Genomic DNA, 23,228 nt, shown 5'->3' on the forward strand with positions numbered 1-23,228 from the left:
ACAGTACGCTAAACTTGGTGGTCACGGATTTAATTTCTCTATCCGTTTATTTGTTAATTAATTATAAGTATTCTTAATAATTAATTAACGATCTGTTAATTTCTTATAATTTTTTAACCTCCAAACCCAAACATGCATACTCGTGAAAGCAAAATTAATGATGGCGGGTACTCGTTGAAACAAACGTCCCAGCAACTGTATTTCATTTATTTTACATCGTACAAGTTCATGCGACCATTCCTTCTCAGACACATCCCCTCCACAGCGTGATGTCATTAAAAATGAGAATTCCATGTTGAAAAAAACTTTTTTCGAAAAAAAAAGAAAACAAAGAAAAAACAAATAAACAAAACACATCGGGAACCTTTCTTTCAATTGTGAAATATATCTTATAAATTGTCATTTCATTATTAATTTTTACGTGATCGACATGGAACCTGGAGCATTCTCAACTTAAAGTGACATCGCTTACTCAACAATCCTCTTGTAATTTACTGCAAAACAAAACATAAACACAGCGTAAAGTGAATGCTCCATCGCAAGGAAAAAAAGCGCACGATTAGATTAGATCCAGGAAAGTCTCGATACTTTAATACATCAATAAAGGATTGGCAGACTCAGTTTAACATGAAGAATTGTAAAGTGCTGAGGATGGGTTAGAATAATAAATACAGAGATTATATTATGGAAGGGGAAATCTTGGGATGTGTCACACAGAAGGGGATGTGGGTGAGATCTTTGTTACTGTCATGACGTCGTCATCTTCACTCCCAATCCTCATTCCTCTAACCCCTCCCTCCCCCCAACCAAATCTTTACTCCTCTAACCCCACCCAACACCCCCCACCCCCCCCCCATCCTAACTCCTCTAACCCCCATCTCCAATCCATTACCCTTCCCCTCCCCCCCCATCTCCAATCCATTACCCTTCCCCTCCCCCCCCCATCTCCATTCCATTACCCTTCCCCTCGCCCCCCCCATCTCCAATCCATTACCTTCCCCTCCCCCCCCCATCTCCAATCCATTACCCGATCGATGAGATACCCCTCCCCCTCCCCGCCATCCTAACTGCTCTAACCCCCATCTCCAATCCATTACCCCTCCCCCCCCCCATCCTAACTCCTCTAACCCCCATCTCCAATCCATTACCCCTCCCCCCCCCATCCTAACTCCTCTAACCCCCATCTCCAATCCATTACCCCTCCCCCCCCATCCTAACTCCTCTAACCCCCATCTCCAATCCATTACCCCTCCCCCCCATCCTAACTCCTCTAACCCCCATCTCCAATCCATTACCCCTCCTCGCCCCCCATCCTAACTCCTCTAACCCCCATCTCCAATCCATTACCCCTCCTCGCCCCCCATCCTAACTCCTCTAACCCCCATCTCCAATCCATTACCCCTCCTCGCCCCCCATCCTAACTCCTCTAACCCCCATCTCCAATCCATTACCCTCCCGCTCCCCGCCATCCTAACTCCTCTAACCCCCATCTCCAATCCATTACCCTCCCGCTCCCCGCCATCCTAACTCCTCTAACCCCCATCTCCAATCCATTACCCTCCCGCTCCCCGCCATCCTAACTCCTCTAACCCCCATCTCCAATCCATTACCCTCCCGCTCCCCGCCATCCTAACTCCTCTAACCCCCATCTCCAATCCATTACCCTCCCGCTCCCCGCCATCCTAACTCCTCTAACCCCCATCTCCAATCCATTAGCCCTCCCCTCCCTTCCACACCCCCCCCACCCCCCATTCATCCTCATGAAATTTAGTCGCTTTGACGGATTTATTTAATTTAGTGTTGGTGTGCCACAGACATGAAGGGCCGAATGTCCTCTGTCCAATTTCCCCATTAATTAATCTGACAGCGGACCCCGATCTTACACCGTCCGAACTGTTACTATCATCTATCTATAATTCCACTAATCTCTGTGTGTATGTTTGTATGTTTGTATGTTTGTATGTTTGTATGTTTGTATGTATGTTTGTCTGTGACCGCTGTTTCTCGACAACTACCGGTCCGATATACTTGAAACTTGCCAGGTATATTGCTGGGGACCCGAGGATGTGCCTTTTCAAGGTTTTAAATTAATCGCAGAAGTAGTTACCGAGCTATGTCCAAAAAACGATTCAACCAATCAGAGAGCAGCGAGCTATCACGTGTGCCGAACGTGGCGAACAGACTCTGCCTCGGATGGCACATTTGAGAGCGTATTCATTTATTTCCCGTCGGCAAACTATGTTGCCGTTAAACTATGTTTTAAAACTAATTAAAACTAATTTGCGTTTCATCGTAACTGCGATTTGCGACCTTCCTCCGGCAGCCAATCACCCATCAGCCAAAGACCTCACTTCCCGCAGCCAATCACGGAACACGTTGTTGCGTTGTTGTTGCGTGTTTTTCCTTTTCATTTTTTTCATTGAATTGATTGATTCCTTGCGCTTAAATTGCAAACAGCCAAAATACGTTGGCGCTAATTGAATAATTGGGCATTAACACTAAATGGCGAATAATCGTAACTGCGACATGCGAACTTCCGGACAGTGAGGACTTCATTTCCGGCCTTACGAAAGTGCCGACTTACTGTCTCGATTGTATCTTCCCACTGTCTTATTGTTATATCTATCTATTCTATCTATCTATTCTATTCTATTATCTATTCTATTATCTATTATACAATGCCCCAATCGAGTCGTCGTTTACGAGAACGAAGGAACGAAGCTGCACAGCGTGCACGCGCAATGGAATCTGACGAAGAACGAGCTGCTCGCCTGACACGCGACGTTACGCGCGTGACAAGTCGTCGTGCAGCTGAAACGGATGAAGAACGGACTGCTCGCTTGGCAGACAACACTCGACGCATAACAAGTCGTCGTGCAGAAGAAACGGATGACGGACACAAAGAGTGCAAGCGAGCGAGTATGAAGAGCTGCTAACGACATACAGGTGTGTACATGTGGACAATTCTTATTATTTATTTATTGATTGAAGAAAAATTGTTACGAAAAGATTTCATCAAAATAAGTGCACAACATCTTTTGGCAGTCGCTACACCATGTTGGGATCTTCTGCCCTAGAGACTTCTTCAGCCATTGCCAGTTCTACGTGGCGACCTGTAGGGTTGGCAGATCCAGCAGCCTCCGCATTCTTGCCCAGGACGAGGAAACAAAGAAGAAGCGCCGTTTCCTCTGCAATGTTGTTTATGAAGTGGTGCTAACGACATAAAGGTGTGTACAATGTACATGTAGACAATTTTTATTATTCTTTGTTTGGGAGGGAGATGGGAGGGTGATGGGGCAGGGTGATGGCAGGGTGATGGGAGGGTGATGGCAGGGTGATGGGAGGGTGATGGCAGAGGGTGATGGCAGAGGGTGATGGCAAGGTGATGGCAGGGTGATGGCAGAGGGTGATGGCAGAGGGTGGTGGGAGGGAGATGGCAGGGTGATGGGAGGGTGATGGGGGGGAGATGGGAGGGTGATGGGGCAGGGTGATGGGGCAGGGTGATGGGAGGGTGATGGCAGGGTGATGGGAGGGTGATGGCAGAGGGTGATGGCAGAGGGTGATGGCAGAGGGTGATGGCTGAGGGTGATGGCAGAGGGTGATGGCAGAGGGTGATGGCAGAGGGTGATGGCAGAGGGTGATGGCAGAGGGTGATGGCAGAGGGTGATGGCAGAGGGTGATGGCAGGGTGATGGCAGAGGGTGATGGCAGAGGGTGGTGGGAGGGAGATGGCAGGGTGATGGGAGGGTGATGTGAGGGTGATGGGAGGGAGATGGGAGGGTGATGGGTGGGAGATGGGAGGGTGATGGGGCAGGGTGATGGGAGGGTGATGGCAGGGTGATGGCAGAGGGTGATGGCAGAGGGTGATGGCAGTGGGTGATGGCAGGGAATTAACATTAACGAATAAAATTTGTAATGTAATAATTTGTAATAATTTGTAGTAATATAATAATAATAACGAATTCTGCTCTGTTTCAATTCTGTTTCAATTTGGTGATATGCTTTGCAAACCTTTTTTTTTTTTAACTATTTTAAAACTAAAACAATTCGTACATGGAATACATACTGACACTGCACTTTCAGGTCTCCTACAAATCCTACCCTGTCGCCTCACCGTGGCGTAGGAGTGGCAATGGTCAATGGCATCGAATGTCATGGCTAGCAAAGACAGGGAGGTACACTTGATTTAAATTTGGAATTTTTTTTTTTTTTTTTTTTTGGCCACGGAATGGGCACCCACGTACGGGCACGTCCTAGTCTATCTATAATTCCACTAATCTCTGTGTGTATGTTTGTATGTATGTTTGTATGTATGTTTGTCTGTGACCGCTGTTTCTCGACAACTACCGGTCCGATATACTTGAAACTTGCCAGGTATATTGCTGGGGACCCGAGGATGTGCCTTTTCAAGGTTTGAAATTAATCGGACAAGTAGTTACCGAGCTATGGCGATTTAGCCGTTCGCCGTTCGCTTTGGCGTTGCGAATGGGCCAAACCATTTCATGTAAATAGAGGGGGGGGTTCTGTGGTCGTTGCGAATGGACCAAACCATTTCATGTAAATAGAGGGGGGGGGGGGGGATTGTCACCGTACTCGCAAGCCGTTCGCCGTTCGCTTTGGCGTTGCGAATGGACCAAACCATTTCATGTAAATAGAGGGGGGGGATATAATTTTAGATATATATATAGTACGGGCATATATATAGTACGGGTAAGTGTGGTGACCTTGGTATGTGCCCGACCCGAGGATGTGCCTTTTCAAGGTTTCATATTAATCGGAGAAGTAGTTACCGAGCTATGTACAAAAAACGATTCAACCAATCAGAGAGCAGCGAGCTATCACGTGTGCCGAACGTGGCGAACAGACTCTGCCTCGGACGGCACATTTGAGAGCGTATTCATTTATTTCACGTTGGCAAACTATGTTGCCGTTAAACTATGTTTTAAAACTAATTAAAACTAATTTGCGATTCATTCGCTTTCCTGCGCGTTTGTGCACGCGATGGCGATTTCTTTACCAAACTCCGCAAGCCGTTCGCTTTGGACCAAACCATTTCATGTAAATAGAGGGGGGGGATTGTCACCGTACTCGCAAGCCGTTCGCTTTGGACCAAACCATTTCATGTAAATAGAGGGGGGGGATTGTCAACGTACTCGCAAGCCGTTCGCTTTGGACCAAACCATTTCATGTAAATAGAGGGGGGGGATTGTCACCGTACTCGCAAGCCGTTCGCTTTGACTTTGCGAATGGACCAAACCATTTCATGTAAATAGAGGGGGGGGGGGGGGGGGGGGGATATAATTTTAGATATATATATATAGTACGGGCATGCCCTAGTCTATCTATAATTCCAGTAATCTCTGTGTGTATGTATGTATGTATGTCTGTATGTCTGTGACCGCTGTTTCTCGACAACCACGGGTCCGATATACTTGAAACTTGCCAGGTATATTGCTGGGGACCCGAGGATGTGCCTTTTCAAGGTTTCATATTAATCGGACAAGTAGTTACCGAGCTATGTCCAAAAAACGATTTAACCAATCAGAGAGCAGCGAGCTATCACGTGTGCCGAACGTGGCGAACAGACTCTGCCTCGGACGGCACATTTGAGAGTGTATTCATTTATTTCACGTTGGCAAACTATGTTGGCGTTCAACTATGTTTTAAAACTAATTAAAACTAATTTGCGATTCATCGTAACTGCGATATGCGACCTTCCGGACAGTGAAGACTGCACTTCCGGCAGCCAATCACAGAACGCGTTGTTGCGTAGGCGTGGCCGATGTGAGAGCGAGCCGAGCCGAGCGCGTGCGCCATTACGGTTCATAATTCGATTTCTTCCGGAGAAAATAATAATTTCTCGATTTCTTATGCGCATTATTTCTCCCAATTCAGTCAGAGCGAAGGGCGGAAGCGAAGAGCGTTGTTTTTTTTGTTTACGGGCGTACGGGCGTACGGGCGGGGTAGAGCGTACGGGTAGGGTTTTTTTTTTTTTTTGGCAAGGAACGGGCACCCACGTACGGGCATGCCCTAGTCTTAATAAATTACAGGTTATAAATGTGCCTGATCCCATCATGGTCTTTTCTGCTAAATTAAACCCAACTCCTCAATTCATTTTGTCTATAACAGGGAGAAACGATCGAACTTCTCCTCAAAATCACGATCTTGTATGAGGGAACCCGCTCAGCACATCGACACGATCTTGTACGAGTGAACCCGATCCGTACATGGTGTGATTCCCACATAAACTATGAACGTACATGGTGCACAGCACGGACCCCGCACGGGAACAAGAACGTCACGTACCGGGTCCGAACTCCTTGTCCCCGGGAGATTCTCCCGGACCGAGCAGGTTCCTCCCATCGGAGATTCTCGTGGATCCCGGAGGGTTCACCTTGTGTTTCTCACCTGAGAGATCTCGGTTCATCGGACACAGCTCGGTGTTTGTAACTTCGGGACAATTCATTCTGGTACAAAAGAACCGAGGGACAGCGAAACAGGGAATCACGTGCTCTTCTTCCTTCACTGCATCTTCTTCTTCATTCAATGTGATGGAGTTTCTTCCTTCTCAGCATCTTCTTCTTCTTTCAATCTGATGGAGTTTTCATCCCTTCTCGGATCTCCGTAGACCACGCCCCAACTCGAACTTGGCTGCGTCCGGAGCACTAATCTGAGTAATCTCTGCACTAACCGGATCGGGTGTTGCTCGGGCGGTTCTGAAACCACCCTAATTGTACCATCGGCCATATTGTTTCCGCCAAAAGATTGTCTTTGTCCTCGATTTTGGCTCCGGTCCGAATCCAGATCCGAGGTACGCCCTCTTGTACATATTTTATTTTTTACACAAGTGTCGAGGCTCATGGAAGAAACGGTCGACAAAAGGCAGCAGGTTCACAAACTACCAAACCCATAGGGTGTGTGTGCTGTTGCGTTACAACGTCGACGATACGAAGTCGGAGAAGGAATTCCTGTGGTATTAATGGTGGAATTCCTGTGGTATTAATGGTGGAATTCCAGAGGCTCCTGCTGCTAAAATAAAAGGAAACACAGACGGTGATCTCTGACCAAAACCTAAATACAAACGGGACAAACGGCTTTAGTATAGGTCTTCCATGCTGTGGCGATCATAAATGCAGCAACCAAACGCAATCGCCGTGCTAATACCTCGGTCACAAATGGCCTGCGGCATGTTGGCGGCGGCCGTAAGTCCCCAAAATTGCCATAACCGTGCGGTGGCACTTTATGTGCCCATATAAGTACATGTGCGTATCATCACAATGTTTTGACAGTTTAATTATAAGAAAAAAATAACATTTTTCATTTATAAGCACATTGAAGGAACTGCGCTCCAACGCGAGTCGAAAGAATTGACGCGACCAAAGACGGAATTCGTCCGAGTTGCTTTATTGAAACAAAACAGCTCAGGTATTCTGACAAGCCCGTTTTTCGGGCAACAATATATATACAGGGTGTCAAGGGCGAGCCTTGGAAAGGCGAGTCTGGACCTGCCCGGGCGTGTTTGGCTGCGGCCTGGCAAGTCGAGGCTGGGCGTGCCCGGGCGCTCTGGGCGAGCCCTGGAAAGGCGATAGCGGGCATGCCCGGACGCTCTGGGCGAGCCCTGGAAAGGCGATAGCCGGCATGCCCGGACGCTCTGGGCGAGCCCTGGAAAGGCGATAGCGGGCATGCCCGGACGCTCTGGGCGAGCCCTGGAAAGGCGAGAGCGGGCATGCCCGGGAAAGACGAGACCGGGCGTGCCCGGGAGGTTCGGGCGTGCCCGGGAACAGTGAGTCTGGGCATGCCCGGAAGAGGCGCGTCTGGCCGTGTTCTGGCCGGTGCAAGGCGATTATGTACATCCAGCGGTAACCGCTACACACGCCCCTCCAGAATCGACCTGCACCGGCAGGGTCAATTTAAGGGGGGTCCGGATGACCCGGCCGAAGCGACCCCTGGAGGGTCGTGGGGAGGGGTCTGACGTGGTGGTGGGTGGTCGAGCGGGGGGAACTGTGGATGGGGGGCGGCCTCGCCGCGGAGGAAGGGCCAACCGTGGTGGTCGGTCGACGTCCATGTGCGCCGGTTTGAGGCGGTCCACAGAAATCCGGTCCGGCCGGCCGCCGAAGTCGACGATGAAAGACTTGTCGCCCCGTCGCAGGACCCGGAAGGGCCCGTCGTACGGCGGCCGGAGTGGCCCCCGGTGCGCGTCATGACGCACAAAGACGTACTCCGCTGTGCGAAGCGCCGGGGGGACGTAGGACTGGGGGCCACCGTGGCGGGACGTCGGCACGGGGGCAAATCGTCGGGCGGCCTCCTGGAGGTCCGAGCGCTGGCGAGCGGCGGACCAGGGACTGGTAGCGTCAGGCACGAATTCGCCCGGGACGCGGAGTGGCTGGCCGTAGACGAGCTCGGCGGCGGACGCCTGGAGGTCTTCCTTGGGGGCCGTGCGAAGGCCCAAAAGGACCCACGGCAGCCGGTCGGCCCAACCGTCGTCCTGAAGGCCGGCCATGAGTGCGGCCTTCATGGAGCGGTGAAACCGCTCGCACAACCCATTGGCTTGGGGGTGGTAGGCCGTGGTGCGGTGCAGCGTGACCCCCAACGAACGGGGGACCGCGCCCCAAAGCTCAGACGTGAACTGTGGGCCGCGGTCGGACGAGATGTCCGCTGGTGCGCCGAAGCGCGCGACCCAGGTGGCGATGAACGCCTGCGCCACGTCGGCGGTGGTGGTGGAGGTGAGGGGCACGGCCTCCGGCCACCTGGTGGTCCTGTCCACCATGGTGAGCAGGTGGGTGAACCCCCGCGAGGGGGGCAGGGGACCCACCAGGTCCACGTGGACGTGGTCGAAACGCCGTTCAGGCACGGCGAAAGGTGCCAGCGGGGCCTGGGTGTGGCGGTGGACCTTGGCTCGCTGGCAGGCCGTGCAGGCGTTGGCCCAGTCGCGGATGTTTCGTCGAAGGCCGTGCCAGACGAAACGCGCCGACACCAGCTTCTGAGAAGCTTTCCGGCCCGGGTGAGAAAGGCCGTGGATGGAGGCGAAGATGCGGCGCTGCCAGGAAACGGGCACGATGGGGCGAGGCTGGCCCTGGGAGACGTCGCAGAGCAGGACGGTGCCCGCGAAGGGGATGTCGGCCAGGCGGAGGCCCGTGTCCGCCACGCGGAGTGCCTGCACCGAGGCGTCGGTGGTCTGGTCGGCCGCCATGAGCGTGAAGTCCACGCCGAGGTGGACCGCGTTCGCGCTGGCCCGCGAAAGGCAGTCGGCCACGGCGTTGTCTTTGCCGGCGACGTGCTGGATGTCCGTGGTGAACTCCGACACGGCGGAGAGGTGGCGCTGCTGGCGGGCCGACCACGGCTCCGTGACCTTAGCCATTGCGTAGACCAACGGCTTGTGGTCGACGAAAGCCGTGAACGGGCGGCCCTCCAGGAGGTGTCGGAAATGGCGAACGGCCAGGAATAGCCCGAGCAGCTCGCGGTCGAACGTGCTGTAGTTTAACTCGTTCGGCCGGAGTTGCCGGCTGAAAAAAGCGAGTGGCTGCCAAACCCCGTCCACCCATTGCTCATGGACGGCGCCCACCGCGTAGTTGGAGGCGTCCGTAGTGAGGGCGATGGGCGCGTTGAGCACCGGGTGAGCCAGCAGCGTTGCGTCGGCGAGGGCCCGTTTGGCAATGGCGAAGGCCGCGTCCATGGTCGCGGACCAAACAATGTCATGCTTGGCCGGCTTGCCCCGGAGGGCCTCGTAAAGGGGCCGCATGAGCTGAGCAGCGCGGGGCACGAATCGGTGATAAAAATTCACCATGCCGAGGAACTCTTGGAGGGCCTTGATGGAACGGGGACGCGGGAACGTGGTGATGGCCTCGACCTTGGTCGGCAGCGGCACGGCCCCGGTCTTGGTGATGCGGTGGCCCAAAAATTCAACGGTCGTCGCGCCGAAGTGGCATTTGACCGGGTTGACAATTAAGCCGTGCTCGCTGAGGCGACCGAACAGTGTTAGGAGGTGGAGGAGGTGCTCGGCGCGGGACGTGCTGGCGACGAGGATGTCGTCCAGATAGACGAAAAGAAACGGCAGGTCGCGCAGCACGCCGTCCATCAAGTGCTGGAACGCCTGGGCTGCGTTCTTGAGGCCAAACGGCATCCGCAAAAATTCGAACAGGCCGAACGGCGTGATGACGGCCGTCTTCGGGGCGTCGGCCGCCCGGACAGGTACCTGGTGGTAGCCCCGTATCAGGTCAATTTTCGAAAAGATGACCCGTCCCGCCAAACGGGCGGAAAATCCTGAATATGCGGGATCGGGTACCTGTCGGGGGTGATAGCGTTATTGAGACGGCAGTAGTCGCCACACGGGCGCCATCCACCCCCCGGCTTTGGCACGATGTGCAGTGGCGAGGCCCACGCGCTATCGGAGCGCCGCACGATGCCGAGGTGCTCCAACGCGTCGAATTCGGCCTTTGCCACGGCGAGCTTGGCTGGGTCGAGGCGGCGGGCCCTGGCGTAGACCGGCGGGCCCGTAGTGGGTATGTGGTGCTCGATCCCGTGCCGCACCGCGACGGCCGAAAACGTCGGCCGCGTGAGGGCTGGGAATTCCACGAGCAGGCGAGCGAACTCGTTCGTTGCCGGGAGGGCGCACGCCAGTTCGGTCGGCGCGGAGCTGCTCATTGTGCACGCCAGGGAGCTGAAGGTCTCGGCGTGGACAAGGCGACGTCGTTTGACGTCGACCAGCAGCCCGTGCGCGCAGAGGAAGTCGGCGCCCAGCAAAGCCACGGGGACGCTGGCGGTAACAAAAGTCCATTGAAAGCGCTGGCTGCCGAAGCAGAGGGTGACGACGCGTGGGCCGAAAGTGCGTATGGCCGAGCCATTAGCAGCGACCAAAGAGGGGCCGCAAACTGCGTCCAGCCTGTCCTGCTCGGAGGTAGGTATGACGCTCAGTTGGGCGCCGGTGTCGCACAGGAAACGCCGTCCAGACGCTTTGTCCCGAATAAACAGCAAGTTTCCCGAGTGGCCGGCGCTCATGGCAGGGAATGAATGCCGGCCCGGCCGTTTCCCGACCTGCCGAAAGTGCACGGGGGCCGGCACGCCCGAGCCTTGTGTCCAAACCTGGCGTGGTAATAACACCACGCCCGGTCAGGTGGAGGCCCCGGCCGTCGTGTCGGAAGCGGGCGGTGCGGCGTGGCGGCCGCCAGTTGCACCGGCAGTTCGGCCTCCAACCGCGCAGGGCGCTCGGGCGTCGTGGGCGTCGCCTCGGACGGCGGCGGGCTCCAGGTAACCGTGCCGATGTGCTGGCCCGCCGAGGAGATCTTATCGGCTTCCCTGGCGAGGGCGCGGGAATCCGTGATCAACGTGCCAGCCAGGGCGAGGCGTACCGGGTTAGGCAGCTGACGGAGGAACAGCTCCCGGAACAGGAATGCCGGAGAGTGCTCGCCGAGCAACGAGAGCATATAGTCCATGCGCTCGGACGGGCGCGTGTCGCCGAGCTCGGGCAGGTCAAGCAGGCGCCGTGCGCGTGCTGCCGGTGAGAGGGCGAAAGCGCCGAGGAGGAGCGTCTTCAGCGCGTCGTATTTGTCAGCAGCCGGCGGGTGCTGGAGGAGGCTCAAGGCGCGGGCCGCGGTGGTGGAACCGAGCGCCGCCACAACATGGTGGAAGCGGGTGTCGTCCGCGGTGATGCCTCGCAGGGCGAACTGGGAGTCCGCCTGGGCGAACCAAACAGCCGCGTGAGCCTCCCAGAAGGTAGGCAGTTTAAGCGTCACTGCCGTATCCATGTCGGTAGGTCACCAATGAAGGAACTGCGCTCCAACGCGAGTCGAAAGAATTGACGCGACCAAAGACGGAATTCGTCCGAGTTGCTTTATTGAAACAAAACAGCTCAGGTATTCTGACAAGCCCGTTTTTCGGGCAACAATATATATACACATTTATGTCGGGAAGTTTGCCCGGCAAAAGCTATACCGGGCATGCCCGGGTGTCAAGGGCGAGCCTTGGAAAGGCGAGTCTGGACCTGCCCGGGCGTGTTTAGCTGCGGCCTGGCAAGTCGAGGCTGGGCGTGCCCGGGCGCTCTGGGCGAGCCCTGGAAAGGCGATAGCGGGCATGCCCGGACGCTCTGGGCGAGCCCTGGAAAGGCGATAGCGGGCATGCACGCTCTGGGCGAGCCCTGGAAAGGCGATAGCGGGCATGCCCGGACGCTCTGGGCGAGCCCTGGAAAGGCGATAGCGGGCATGCCCGGATGCTCTGGGCGAGCCCTGGAAAGGCGAGAGCGGGCACGCCCGGAAGAGGCGCGTCTGGCCGTGTTCTGGCCGGTGCAAGGCGATTATGTACATCCAGCGGTAACCGCTACAACATGTGCTTTTATGCGCACTAATACCATATTACTGAAAATTATGCACAGTTTAACAAATACTTACGGGTACAGTTGATGTTGCGGGCAAAGTCTGCCAATTCTGCATCCTTCCTCTTCCTGTTGCTGTAATTTTCATCGCCGACATCGTAAAAGTAGGGCCGTTCCTCAAACAAAGCAACGCTTTATTAAATCTCGCGAGAATAAGAAAAAAAAAATCAACCCTAAACGAATAACCACAACAACCGGAAGCTAGCACAGGATCATGATGGCCGCCGGTGCAGTTCCGGTGGATATTCGTTCAAGAGATCTTTAAACAATTTCAACAACGACCTTCCGGTTCCTCTCCTGTTGTACAAGTTCAAAAATGTCCATTCGGACTATTTCGTCCTGTTTCATACGAGTACCGACTGCAAAGCCGCAATGAGCCGGCGAAGCCAAAGCCTCTTGCCACTATTTTACCCATCACTATGGCATCAGTAGGTTTGGTAGTTGGTAGTAGGTAGGTGTAGTCGGTACCGTACCTGGTAAAACTTGGTAAAAGAGAAGAGCAGACAGTCCTCCCCAATACCTGCATACAATAAATGTCACAAGAAGCTTAAGGAAGTAACTATACGATGTGCTAGCTTAGGGCCTATTTTAAGAAATTTTAACTGGGCTTAACATACGTTTTCACAGTATGTGTGTAGTCTTCTAACTTCAGTCGCTGTCAGGACTGGTTGTCTCCGGGCACTGCGGCTTCCTCCACCAGAAGAAGTTAGCTTGCAGTAAAATCAGTGCCGACAGATCAGACGATAGTGTAGCGACCCATGGGTCCCCCAAAGCTCGAGACCAGCAACAGAATCTCCTGGCCCAAGCCGGTGACGTAACCGGCGTCCAAACCGCGGCGCCCAGGTTATAATCCTTTGCACCTGTCGGTCACATGACCACCAAAGCGTGCCTCGCCTGAGAGGCGTGGCTTTGGTTATGATGTATGCTTTTTGGTTTGGATATATATATGCGAACCCGATAAACGGGTTTTCAGAGTTCCCGAGATGATTATTCAATAAACATCTTCTCGGACGAGTTTGTGTCTTGTCCGTCACTTCGTCCGTCTCAAGCAGGAGCGCTGCTCCTTCAATAGCGCCGTTTCAACGGCAATGTGTGACTGTCGTTAATCAAACCGAGCTTTCTTTCTTTATGTAAACCGCTTATACCGGTAGGTGCAGGACAACACCATAAATCAGACAAACCTACTGAGCATGGGAGCATGGGATTGAAGCCTAATTCGGCTTTTCAGGTCTACCACTAAAGAAGAGAACAATTTCGAAAATGGCCCAGAGTGGTTTACTTTCCAATTACGTTTCGTGAGAACATTGTTTTTTATCGCGAAAATAAGGTGATAGACGCTGATAGTGACCTGTAAGTACTCTTGAACATCCTCAACTACACATATATGCGGGTGCGAGCACTCAAAGGTCTTTACACGCTTTAGAGAAATTTAGCAGTGTACAGTTAAAGTGTAGACTTAAACTGGTAATTGAAACAGTGTAGATTGTAACCTGGTGAATGAGCAGGAGTCACATGACACTTTCTCACGAATTAGCTTAGGGAACCCAAGACTTGGGTACATTTATGTCGTGGTTAAGCATAAACGTCGTCCTTCATGCCACATCTGATAGGTCGGTGTGGCGATGAAGAATGGAGGCGAAACATTGTTCCTCGTTTTGGCTTTGACCGAGTGACATGGCGTTTTGCAGAATCGAGTCGAAAAACACGTTGTTCAAGTGCTCGTACTTTTTCGCTGTGCAGTAAGCGAGTGACTCGATACGTTTCACGGTGCCCAAAGCAATGACGATTTAGCTTAGGAAATTTGAGCATATGATGAGAACTATTAGTATTTCGAGCAGCATACGCTTATGCGTGATTCGGTTGTTTTGCACCAACCTCGTTCCCGCCTCCCGGCGTCGCAGCCGACGCCCTGGTAAGATCTAAGATGTCCTGTGTCGAGGGCGCTGATTGGCTGACCTAAGCTGATCGCTGAATGGTCAGCTCACAAAATTTCGAAAATTCATACCTAAAATGACACAATTTGCATTCTGGATGAGATTAAAATTGATAAAATTTACTTCTTGATTAATTCGGTGAATTCCGTCTCAACTTCGGATATTTCCGGCCGTGAAAAACTATCCGTATTTCTAAACTAAATATGTAAACCGCTTATACCGTATTTCTTGCCGTGAAAAACTATCCCCTTCGGCCGCGAGATTTCTAAAAAATAATTCTTCGTCAATGTTCGAATATTTGACGCCGTTTTCACCGTCCGAAACGCGTAATAAGCTTGTAAAAAAATATTTTTTCGTCAATGTTCGAATATTTGACGCCGTTTTCACCGTCCGAAACGCGTAATAAGCTTGTAAAAAAATATTTTTTCAAATGCTCGAATCTCATTGGTTCTGGTGTTTGATGACGATTTTCGTTGAAGATAACGAGGTTGGTCTTAACGTATTTTAATTACTAATTAGAGGTTCATTAGATTGTGAATCAAAGAACGACGGGTGAAACAACCTCCTATTGAACTTTTTCGCAATTGTTTTATGCAAACTTCCGCATCCGGTCGATGGCGGCCACCATTGAGTGATTTCATTTTAGAAATATTTTTTCAAATGCTCGACTCTCATTGGGTCCGGTGTTTGGTGACGCGTTTCGTTGAAGATAACCAGGCCCGTGCGGGCCGATGTTGGTCTTAAAGTATTTAATAATACATTGGAGGTGCATAACATTGTGAATCAAACAATGACGGGTGAAAGAAACTCCTAATGAACGTTTTAAATTTGTTATGCATACTTCCGCATCCGCAAGATGGCTGCGCCCACTGCGCTTCGGATTCTCGAGCCAAGGCATAATCAGGTTTTCAACATAATACGTACTCGTTTATTGACAACACCGGCTTCGCCGGCTATTATTTACAGTTTCCAAAGAGGTTCGCCATGTTTACCTGTTACCCTCGCCAGACGACAAGGTGTTGCATTTGAGTCCATCTGTTACTTGTGAAAATCGAAGATCTTTCAACTAATCTGATTGATCTTGAGTTGTTACTTGGTAAAAAAAAATTGATCACTCCTGTTTGTGTGTTTGTTTCTCTGCTCACTTAAACTTACCTGCATGTCACAATTTTAAACCGATCTTACCAAATGGTAGAGTTCGTGGTCCGACAAAATACTATATATATTTTAGAGGTTAAAAGGTCAACATAGGCCAAAGGTCAACCACTTTTTTTCAAATTTCTAAAATCCTCAATTTTCATCTGATTGACTTGGAATTTGCATGGGATTTTCATATCAACGAACTGAATTCAACCACCAACTATTTTTGAGATCAAGATAGGCCAAAAGGTCAACATAGGCCAAAGGTCAACCACTTTTTTCAAATTTCTAAAATCCTCAATTTTCATCGATTGATTTGGAATTTGCATGGGATTTACATATCAACGAACTGAATTCAACCACCAACTATTTATGAGATCAACATAGGCCAAAAGGTCAACACCGGCCAAACTTCAACCCCTTTTTTTGAAATTTCTAAAATCCTCAATTTTCATCTGATTGACTTGGAATTTGCATGGGATTTTCATATCAACAAACTGAACTCAACCACCAACTAATTTTGAGATCAACATAGGCCAAAAGGTCAACATAGGCCAAAGGTCAACCACTTTTTTTAAAATTTCAAAAATCCTCAATTTTCATCCGATTGACTTGGAATTTGAATGGGATTTTCATATCAACAAACTGAATTCAACCACCAACTATTTTTGAGGTCAGCGCAGGCCAAATTTCTAAAATTGTCAATTTTCATCAGATTAACTTGAAATTTCAAGAGGCTTTGCAATTCAATGAATTCAACCCCCAACTATTTCTGAGATTAACATAGGCCAAAGGTCAGCAACTGGGAACGAATTTCTAAAATCCTCAGGTGAAAAAAGTCAAGGGGTGTGAATACTTTCTGAAGGCACTGAAGAACTGAATGCTATGAAAAATGCCTTATATTTTCATATTAATGAATGATGACATGCACGCCATTTCGTTTGATTCACATGTTGCATTATGATCATGTTCATCCTCGTGTGTTGTTCATGTTATGATTATCAGTTTTTATCTTGTCAATGGTACCCAGGCACATAATTGTCTGGTAAACATCTACATCAACGAATTTCATAACTTTAAAAGGTGGAGGAAGCCCAAAACTGTCAAAATAATGTCCTTTTAAAAATTCTGTCCGACAGAAGACATATCTGTTGGAATAAAGTTCTTGTAGAAACAAACCCAGTGAGAGCGATTTTCATCATCGATGTTGTCCGTGTTTTTAACCATATTTTTGTTATTTCTTGGGAGCTTTCCGAATTCAATGTTCGGGCATATAATCACAGGTTACATTTGGGAACAGTGGGAAGCCCTTGGCATTCTTTCCTATCATCTAGTCGATTCATCATGTTGTACACAGGTGAGTTTTGGTAGCAGATAGCATTGCACACCTGTTCAGGTTTCAGGATATTTTTCACGAGATTTACAAAACCTTGATATGTATTGCAAACACAGGGGAAAGGTTCGAGATTCAGGTTGTTCGCAAGGCTCAACTACTCAACAGTCAACCAACAGTGTGGGAGGAGAAGGTGTTGCACTTGAGTCTGTTGAAATATTTACTCAAGAACTTGGCACAAGATAGTTCTCATAAAGGGATTCACTAAATGTATTTTGAGGAATAAAATAGTGTTCTACCGTTCTTCATGATGAAAAATCAGAGAGATGAGGATTACTTTAATTCACAAGGAGTTTGAAAATCATCCATGTGGAAAACCTGGTGTTGGCTTAACGGTCAAGATGAGATCTTCAGGTCCTGATTTTGAGCCCATGCCAGGCCGTTGAATGAACACGAGGTGGGTTAACTCAGCTTGTCATCCTTCCGAGGTCGGATAAATGAGTACGAGCCTACTGGTAATATAGGGCATTGCATCAGCGGCGCCTTCAGAAAATGGTGCAACCAGCAGCCACAGGCGACACACAAACCACCACCATCCATGTGCCAATGTGTCATCCTTCAGGGCAGACATGATGTCACAAATTTCTACCATGTCAAAGATATTTCAAGAAGAATGTCTGGACTGTCAAATAATAAACAAACAGATGGAAGGATTCATTGCTGATAAACGAATAATGAACGGATAGATTGACTTGAAGAGGTTACTCCACACGCTTGGATCAAACTTTTCCAAGTTGGAGAAAATGCTGCCAAGTATTGCGGATTTCACCAACCTCTAATAGATTGGCACCTTATCAATGACTCACAGAAAATCAGGAACGAAGTAGAAAACTTCTGCAAAATATGTAATGACAACATTGTCAAAAACATGAAAAGGAGGTTAAAAAAAACACCCAAAATAACAATGAAGGTGTTCAGAGAGTTTATCGGGGACGTTATGGGGTACGAGTTTAGCAAATAAATCCTCGCAGACCAGAGTCTGCTGCTGATGTATTTTGCTTTGTTTCAGGTGGGTCAGACAGACAGATGGTGTTAGCCGATTACATGCGAGTTTATTGATTCCTTCCTAAAGTTTTCAAAATCCCAGCGAGGTTCATTTTATTGTTAGTTTTCAATGATAGAATTTTGTTTGTGCTTCCAGGATATTGCTCTTGGTGAACGTCATCTCGGGATATGCTCCGCAGGTTGGTCGGATCGATGAAGAGAAGGACAAGTTCTGGTGTGCAATGGAGAAGCTGATGGAAAACGTGAAAGATGAGGAAGTTGTTGTGGTTGGAGGAGACCTAAATGGACATGTGGGAAGGAGTATGGACGGTTTTGAGGGAGTTCATGGGGGTTAAGGATATGGCGTGAGAAATGGAGAAGGTGAAAGGATGTTGGAGTTTGCTGATGGAACTGATTTGTTGATTTGTAATACTCAGTTCCAGAAAGAGGATAATAAGCTTGTTACATACACGTCAGGTGGGTCGACGACAACCGTTGACTACCTGCTGGTGTGTAGGCGAGATAGGGGGCACCTCCAGGACACAAAGGTGATCCCGGGGGAGGAGGCTGTTTCACAGCACCACTTGGTTGTCTGCGACATAAGGGTGAAAGGTGCGAGGAGAGCTCGGGGGGTGAAGTACCAACCGAGAATGAAGGTGTGGAGGTTGAAAGAGGTGACAGTAAGGGGGGCATTAAAAGAGAGGCTGAGTAGGGTAGAGGATGATGTGGTTGAGCTTGAAGGTGGTTGAATGTCAATGAAAGATAGTCTGTTGGGAGCCGTTGGTGAGGTATGTGGATTGACATAAGGACCACCGAGGCACTCGGAAACATTGTGGTGGGATAATGAAGTTGGAAAGAGGATTGACGAGAAGAGGAAGAAGTTCAAGGAGTAGCAGAGGGCAAAGGGCACGGAGGCAGAAAAAGGAGAGCATGAAAGTTATAAGGCAGCCAAGAAGGCTGCAAAGGAAGAGGTAGCAAAGGTGCAGGAGGCATGTAGGAAAATGTTCGGAGAATGCTTGGATTCAGGAGAGGGTCAGAGAGCGGTATTCAGGATTGCAAAGCAGATAGCGAAAGAGAGGTGTGATGTGATGGGGGGTGAGTTGCTTGAAGGATGAAGTGGGACAAATCGTTGTGGATCCAGATGGAATTAAAGGAAGATGGAAGAGATATATGGAAATGCTGTTGAATGCAGAGAATGAATGGGATGGCAACATAGAGATTAACCCAGTTTTAGGACCGTCAGAGAAGATAACAGAAGGAAGTTGAGGAAGCGATAAAAGCAATGAAGAGTAGAAAAGTGGGAGGGCCGACGGGAGTTGTGGGAGATATGTTGAAGGCAGCAGGAAGTTGGGGTGTGAAGAGAATGACAGAGATCTGTAATCTGGTGGTGAAAGAAGGCCGCATTCCAGTGGATTGGGAAATGAGTACCCTCGTCCCTCGAAACAAGGGGAAAGGTGACCCTCTGGACTGTGGCTCGTATCGAGCGATAAAGTTATTGGAGCATGGAATGAAGGTGTTGGAAAGGGTGTTGGAGAGGAGGATAAGGAAGAAAGTGAAATCGACGAAATGCAGTTTGGATTAATGCCAGGAAGAGGAACGACAGACGCACTTTTTATTGGAAGGCAGTTGCAGGAGAAGTACATGGAGAAGAGGAAGAAGTTGTTTCTTGGGTTTGTTGATCTGGAGAAAGCATTCGATAGGGTTCCACGCGAAGTAGTGACATGGGCATTGAGGAAGTTAGGAGTGGAGGAATGGTTGATCAGAGTAGTGATGGCAATGTACAAAAGAGCGCGCATAGCTGTAAGGACAAAGGACGGGAACAGTGGTGAGTTTGAGGTGAAGGTGGGAGTGCATCAGGGGTCGGTACGAAGTCCACTACTATTTGTAGCTGTGATGGAGTTGCTGGCTCAGAACATAAAGGAGGGTTTGCCGTGGGAGTTGTTGTATGCAGATGATCTGGTGTTGATTGTGGAAAGAATGGATGAACTGAAGGAAAAGATGAACAAGTGGAAGGAATGTATGGAGACAAAAGGTCTGAAGGTGAATATCGGAAAGACGAAGGTGATGGCAAGTGGTAAAGCATGTGGTGAGGTGGAAAGAACTGGGAAGTGGCCGTGTGCTGTGTGCAGGAAGGGTGTCGGAGTGAACTCCATTCAATGTGCAATGTGCGCTGAGTGGGTTCATCAAAAATGTAGTGGTCTGAGAGGGTCATTAACCAGTGTGGCAGCTACATTCAAATGTAAGGTGTGCACAGAGGGAGCTGCAGATTGAGGAAATGTTGAGTTGGATCTTGGAGACGGCCTGAAGCTGGAAGGTGTGAAAACATTTTGCTACCTCGGAGACATGCTGAATGGAGAAGGTGGATCAGACTCGGTAACGGTTGCTCGAGTGAGATGTGCATGGAAGACGTTTCGGGAACTGAGTGGCATGCTGATGAAGAGGGGAGTGTCGTTGAAGCTGAAGGGAAAGGTGTATGCTGCCTGTGTGAGAAGTGTTATGATTTATGGGAGCGAGACATGGGTAATGAACGTAGAGCAGCAACGAAGGCTGGAAAGGGTGGAAATGCGAATGGTTCGGTGGATGTGTGTAGTATCGTTGAGAGAGAGGAAGACAAATGATGAATTGCGAAAGATGATGGGAATACAGCCTGTGATGGTTGCTGTGAAGACGAACAGGTTGAGATGGTTTGGTCATGTGTTGAGGAAGGATGAAAGTGACTGGTTGAGAAGAGTGATGGAAATGAATGCAGAAGGAAGTAGAGGACAGGGAAGACCGAGAAAGACTTGGCTGAGGATGGTGGAAGAAGAAATGTGGGCAAGGGGGTTAACAAGGGGATGTAGAATAATAAATTAACTGCTTTGCTACTTCAGAAACTTCCAGAAACTCGTTATAGCAAAATCAATGTTTTATTCACTTTTGAGAGTTTTGCTGTATTTCACTAAATGTACGAATTAGATATTAATGACGTTGTTCTGTCGGTCGTGGCTGTAGCTCCTTCTGTAGGTCTTTTGTTGAACCTCGTTCAGTTGTTGACCAGTCTCCAGTTGGTTGATCAGGTCAACTGGTCTTCAAGTTGTTCAGTCACTCTCCCAGTCCACTGCTTCTCCGTCACTCTCCCAGTTCTCTCTGCTTTTTCATCGCAACTTTCTCTTGGTTTTAAAGCCCCAAACTCCTTTAATGTTGCGGAGCATGCAGGGTGTCTCTGGTTCCCTTGTCCAAAACCTTATTTGGCTCTCTCTTGGCCAGCTAGTACTTATTTCTGTTCAAGAGGTCAAATGCTCTGACCTGCTGAGGAAGAATTTGCAGCCTGTGTGCAGTGAACTGAACATAGGCTATTTTTGATAGACAGGTGGCGGTCCAAGAGCGTTACACATTTTGTCTGAAATTAACTCTCTCGATCACCTGTTAGCTCTAGTTCTATGCTCTTGGCTCATCTTGTAAAGTAAAACATATTCCTTTTACTTTGTAAAGTAAAACATATTCCACTTTAAACAAGATTACATTGAGATATATTCTAGCAATATTGTCAATATGAATATTTATTCCCTGACAATCCCCAGTTTTTCTTTTATGTTTATATTAACCATTAATCTAAACATTACCACATTAAATATTCAAACCACTAATCTGGTAATTCAATTTCCTAAGGCATACACCGTCATTCTGGAAGAATTTTGATCACAATACATTTCCTTGTTCATTGACTCTTTCTATGTTGATAATTCAATTCAACTCATTTGCATAAAGATCACAAAACATTTCACCTTCACCAAAACGCAATAATTTCAGTTCATCATTAAAATAATAAAGCATCTGCAACATTTGGCAAAATATTTGCCTTTAATCAAATATTGACTTTCTTTGTTTGAAAAAAGGGGCGGATCACTTGTGTTTGAAATTACAGCATGAAACATTTTTTCTTCAAATGTCTTCATAACACCTACACTATTTGCGTAGGATTTTCTGCTGTTGTGATAGCTGGGCAGAGTCATAGACTGACCCTGCTCTCCATGCAACATCCTTGCCACTCTTGCTGTGAGCCATAGTAGATTTGAACAAGGCCTCCATCCAGTTGTAGCCGACTTGCCTCCTCACTCATCGTGAGCATGGAGCAAGTATTGATGTGATGTTGATTTGTCAACAAGATGTGGAGCAGGGATGCCGGATGCATCCGCAATGATGATGTTGGGACCATGGTACTCAGTTGTCCATGGTCCATACCAGGAGCACACAGCAGAATCGTGCACAGCTGTTGTGAAGGAAAAGGTGCAGCCGTTCGCTTGCAGCTCCATGCTGGCTCCCCGGAAGTTGGTGAAGTAATGACACACGTCACCGTATCCCGTAGACATTGCAGGTAAAATGTCGTCGTCCTGCAATTGCTGATGTGATGAATGTTCGAGGTATTCGAACAAAAGTAAGTGATCGCCCTTTTCCATATGTTGCAGTATGACCCAGACAAATGGTCACATAATTTTCCCTTGGTGAAGGTAAACATCCATCTTACAAAGGAGTATTTCTTCATCATTCTTTGAGAAAGAGGGTGTATGCCAGGATTAACTTCATTTTCACAAATTTTCCTTTTTCAAACTTCTTCCCAGATGTCGTTATCACTCCATTTGGGATGTGATCTGGTCTTCCCTTTACTCAGCCACATTTATATCTGCTCTCCACACAGATTGAATCAGATGGGGTACATTGTAACATGAAATCACTATATTTTATAACAACTTCACATGAATAATATTCAAATCAGACATGTGTTTTTCACTACTAAACTTAGAATAGCATCCACAATTGCTTTCAGGTTCATATAATTCAAAAATTAAACTCATGCAGGTATTGTAACCCAACTTCAAAGAAAATAAATGCATTAATAATGAGTATATATGATTGAAATCACAAACAGGAATATCTAATTCCCAACAAATCTTGCAAACAAGCAAACTATGCATAATGTATTATTAGCATAGTCCTCCCCGCTTTTTGTTTTTCTTTAACAGCGTAACTTGTGGTGATATGAGTTCATCAATCTTGTAAAACGGACGTAGTTCACAACAAGTTGTTATGCCCTTATTTTAACTCTACTGTATTCATTTTCAACATTACTTGATTCAATCGTTGAATCTCAGTATTCATGTCGCCATAGAAGTCTTCCTCTTTTGTGGTTCCACATTCATTTCCTCATTTGTTGCTTTGTTTATTTCCTCTTTTGTGGCTGCTTGCACTATCATAGTGTTGTTTGTTATCTTATTCAAACCCACCGTCACTAAGGTTTTCAAGCAAGCCACTACTAAAACTATTGCCAATATAACCACTAATCCAATAAACAAATATTGGGGTATCTCAGCTGCTACTCCTCGTATATGTTCATACCTATAACATAATTATATGTCAATGACATTCAACATTATATA

General features: G+C 48.7%; 1 protein-coding gene and 1 long non-coding RNA gene across 2 annotated transcripts in view; one reads left to right on the top strand and one right to left on the bottom strand.

Annotated features, from left to right (window-relative positions):
* LOC137427431 (uncharacterized) overlaps positions 1-6,534 on the bottom strand; it is a 110,056-nt gene extending 103,522 nt beyond the window's left edge. The window contains exon 1 of the mRNA XM_078778214.1: positions 6,306-6,534. Within this exon, the coding sequence (XP_078634340.1) occupies positions 6,306-6,465 (160 nt within the window). The 5' untranslated portion in view covers positions 6,466-6,534. The remainder of the gene's footprint in view (positions 1-6,305) is intronic.
* LOC144892311 (uncharacterized) overlaps positions 2,536-23,228 on the top strand; it is a 137,949-nt gene continuing 117,256 nt past the window's right edge. Inside the window, exons 1-2 of the long non-coding RNA XR_013623504.1 lie at positions 2,536-2,946; positions 3,046-3,227. This is a non-coding gene — a long non-coding RNA (uncharacterized LOC144892311). The remainder of the gene's footprint in view (positions 2,947-3,045; positions 3,228-23,228) is intronic.

Source organism: Myxine glutinosa, chromosome 5 (assembly GCF_964187855.1).
Source record: "Myxine glutinosa chromosome 5, kmMyxGlut1.1, whole genome shotgun sequence".
NCBI classification, from domain to species: domain Eukaryota; kingdom Metazoa; phylum Chordata; class Myxini; order Myxiniformes; family Myxinidae; genus Myxine; species Myxine glutinosa.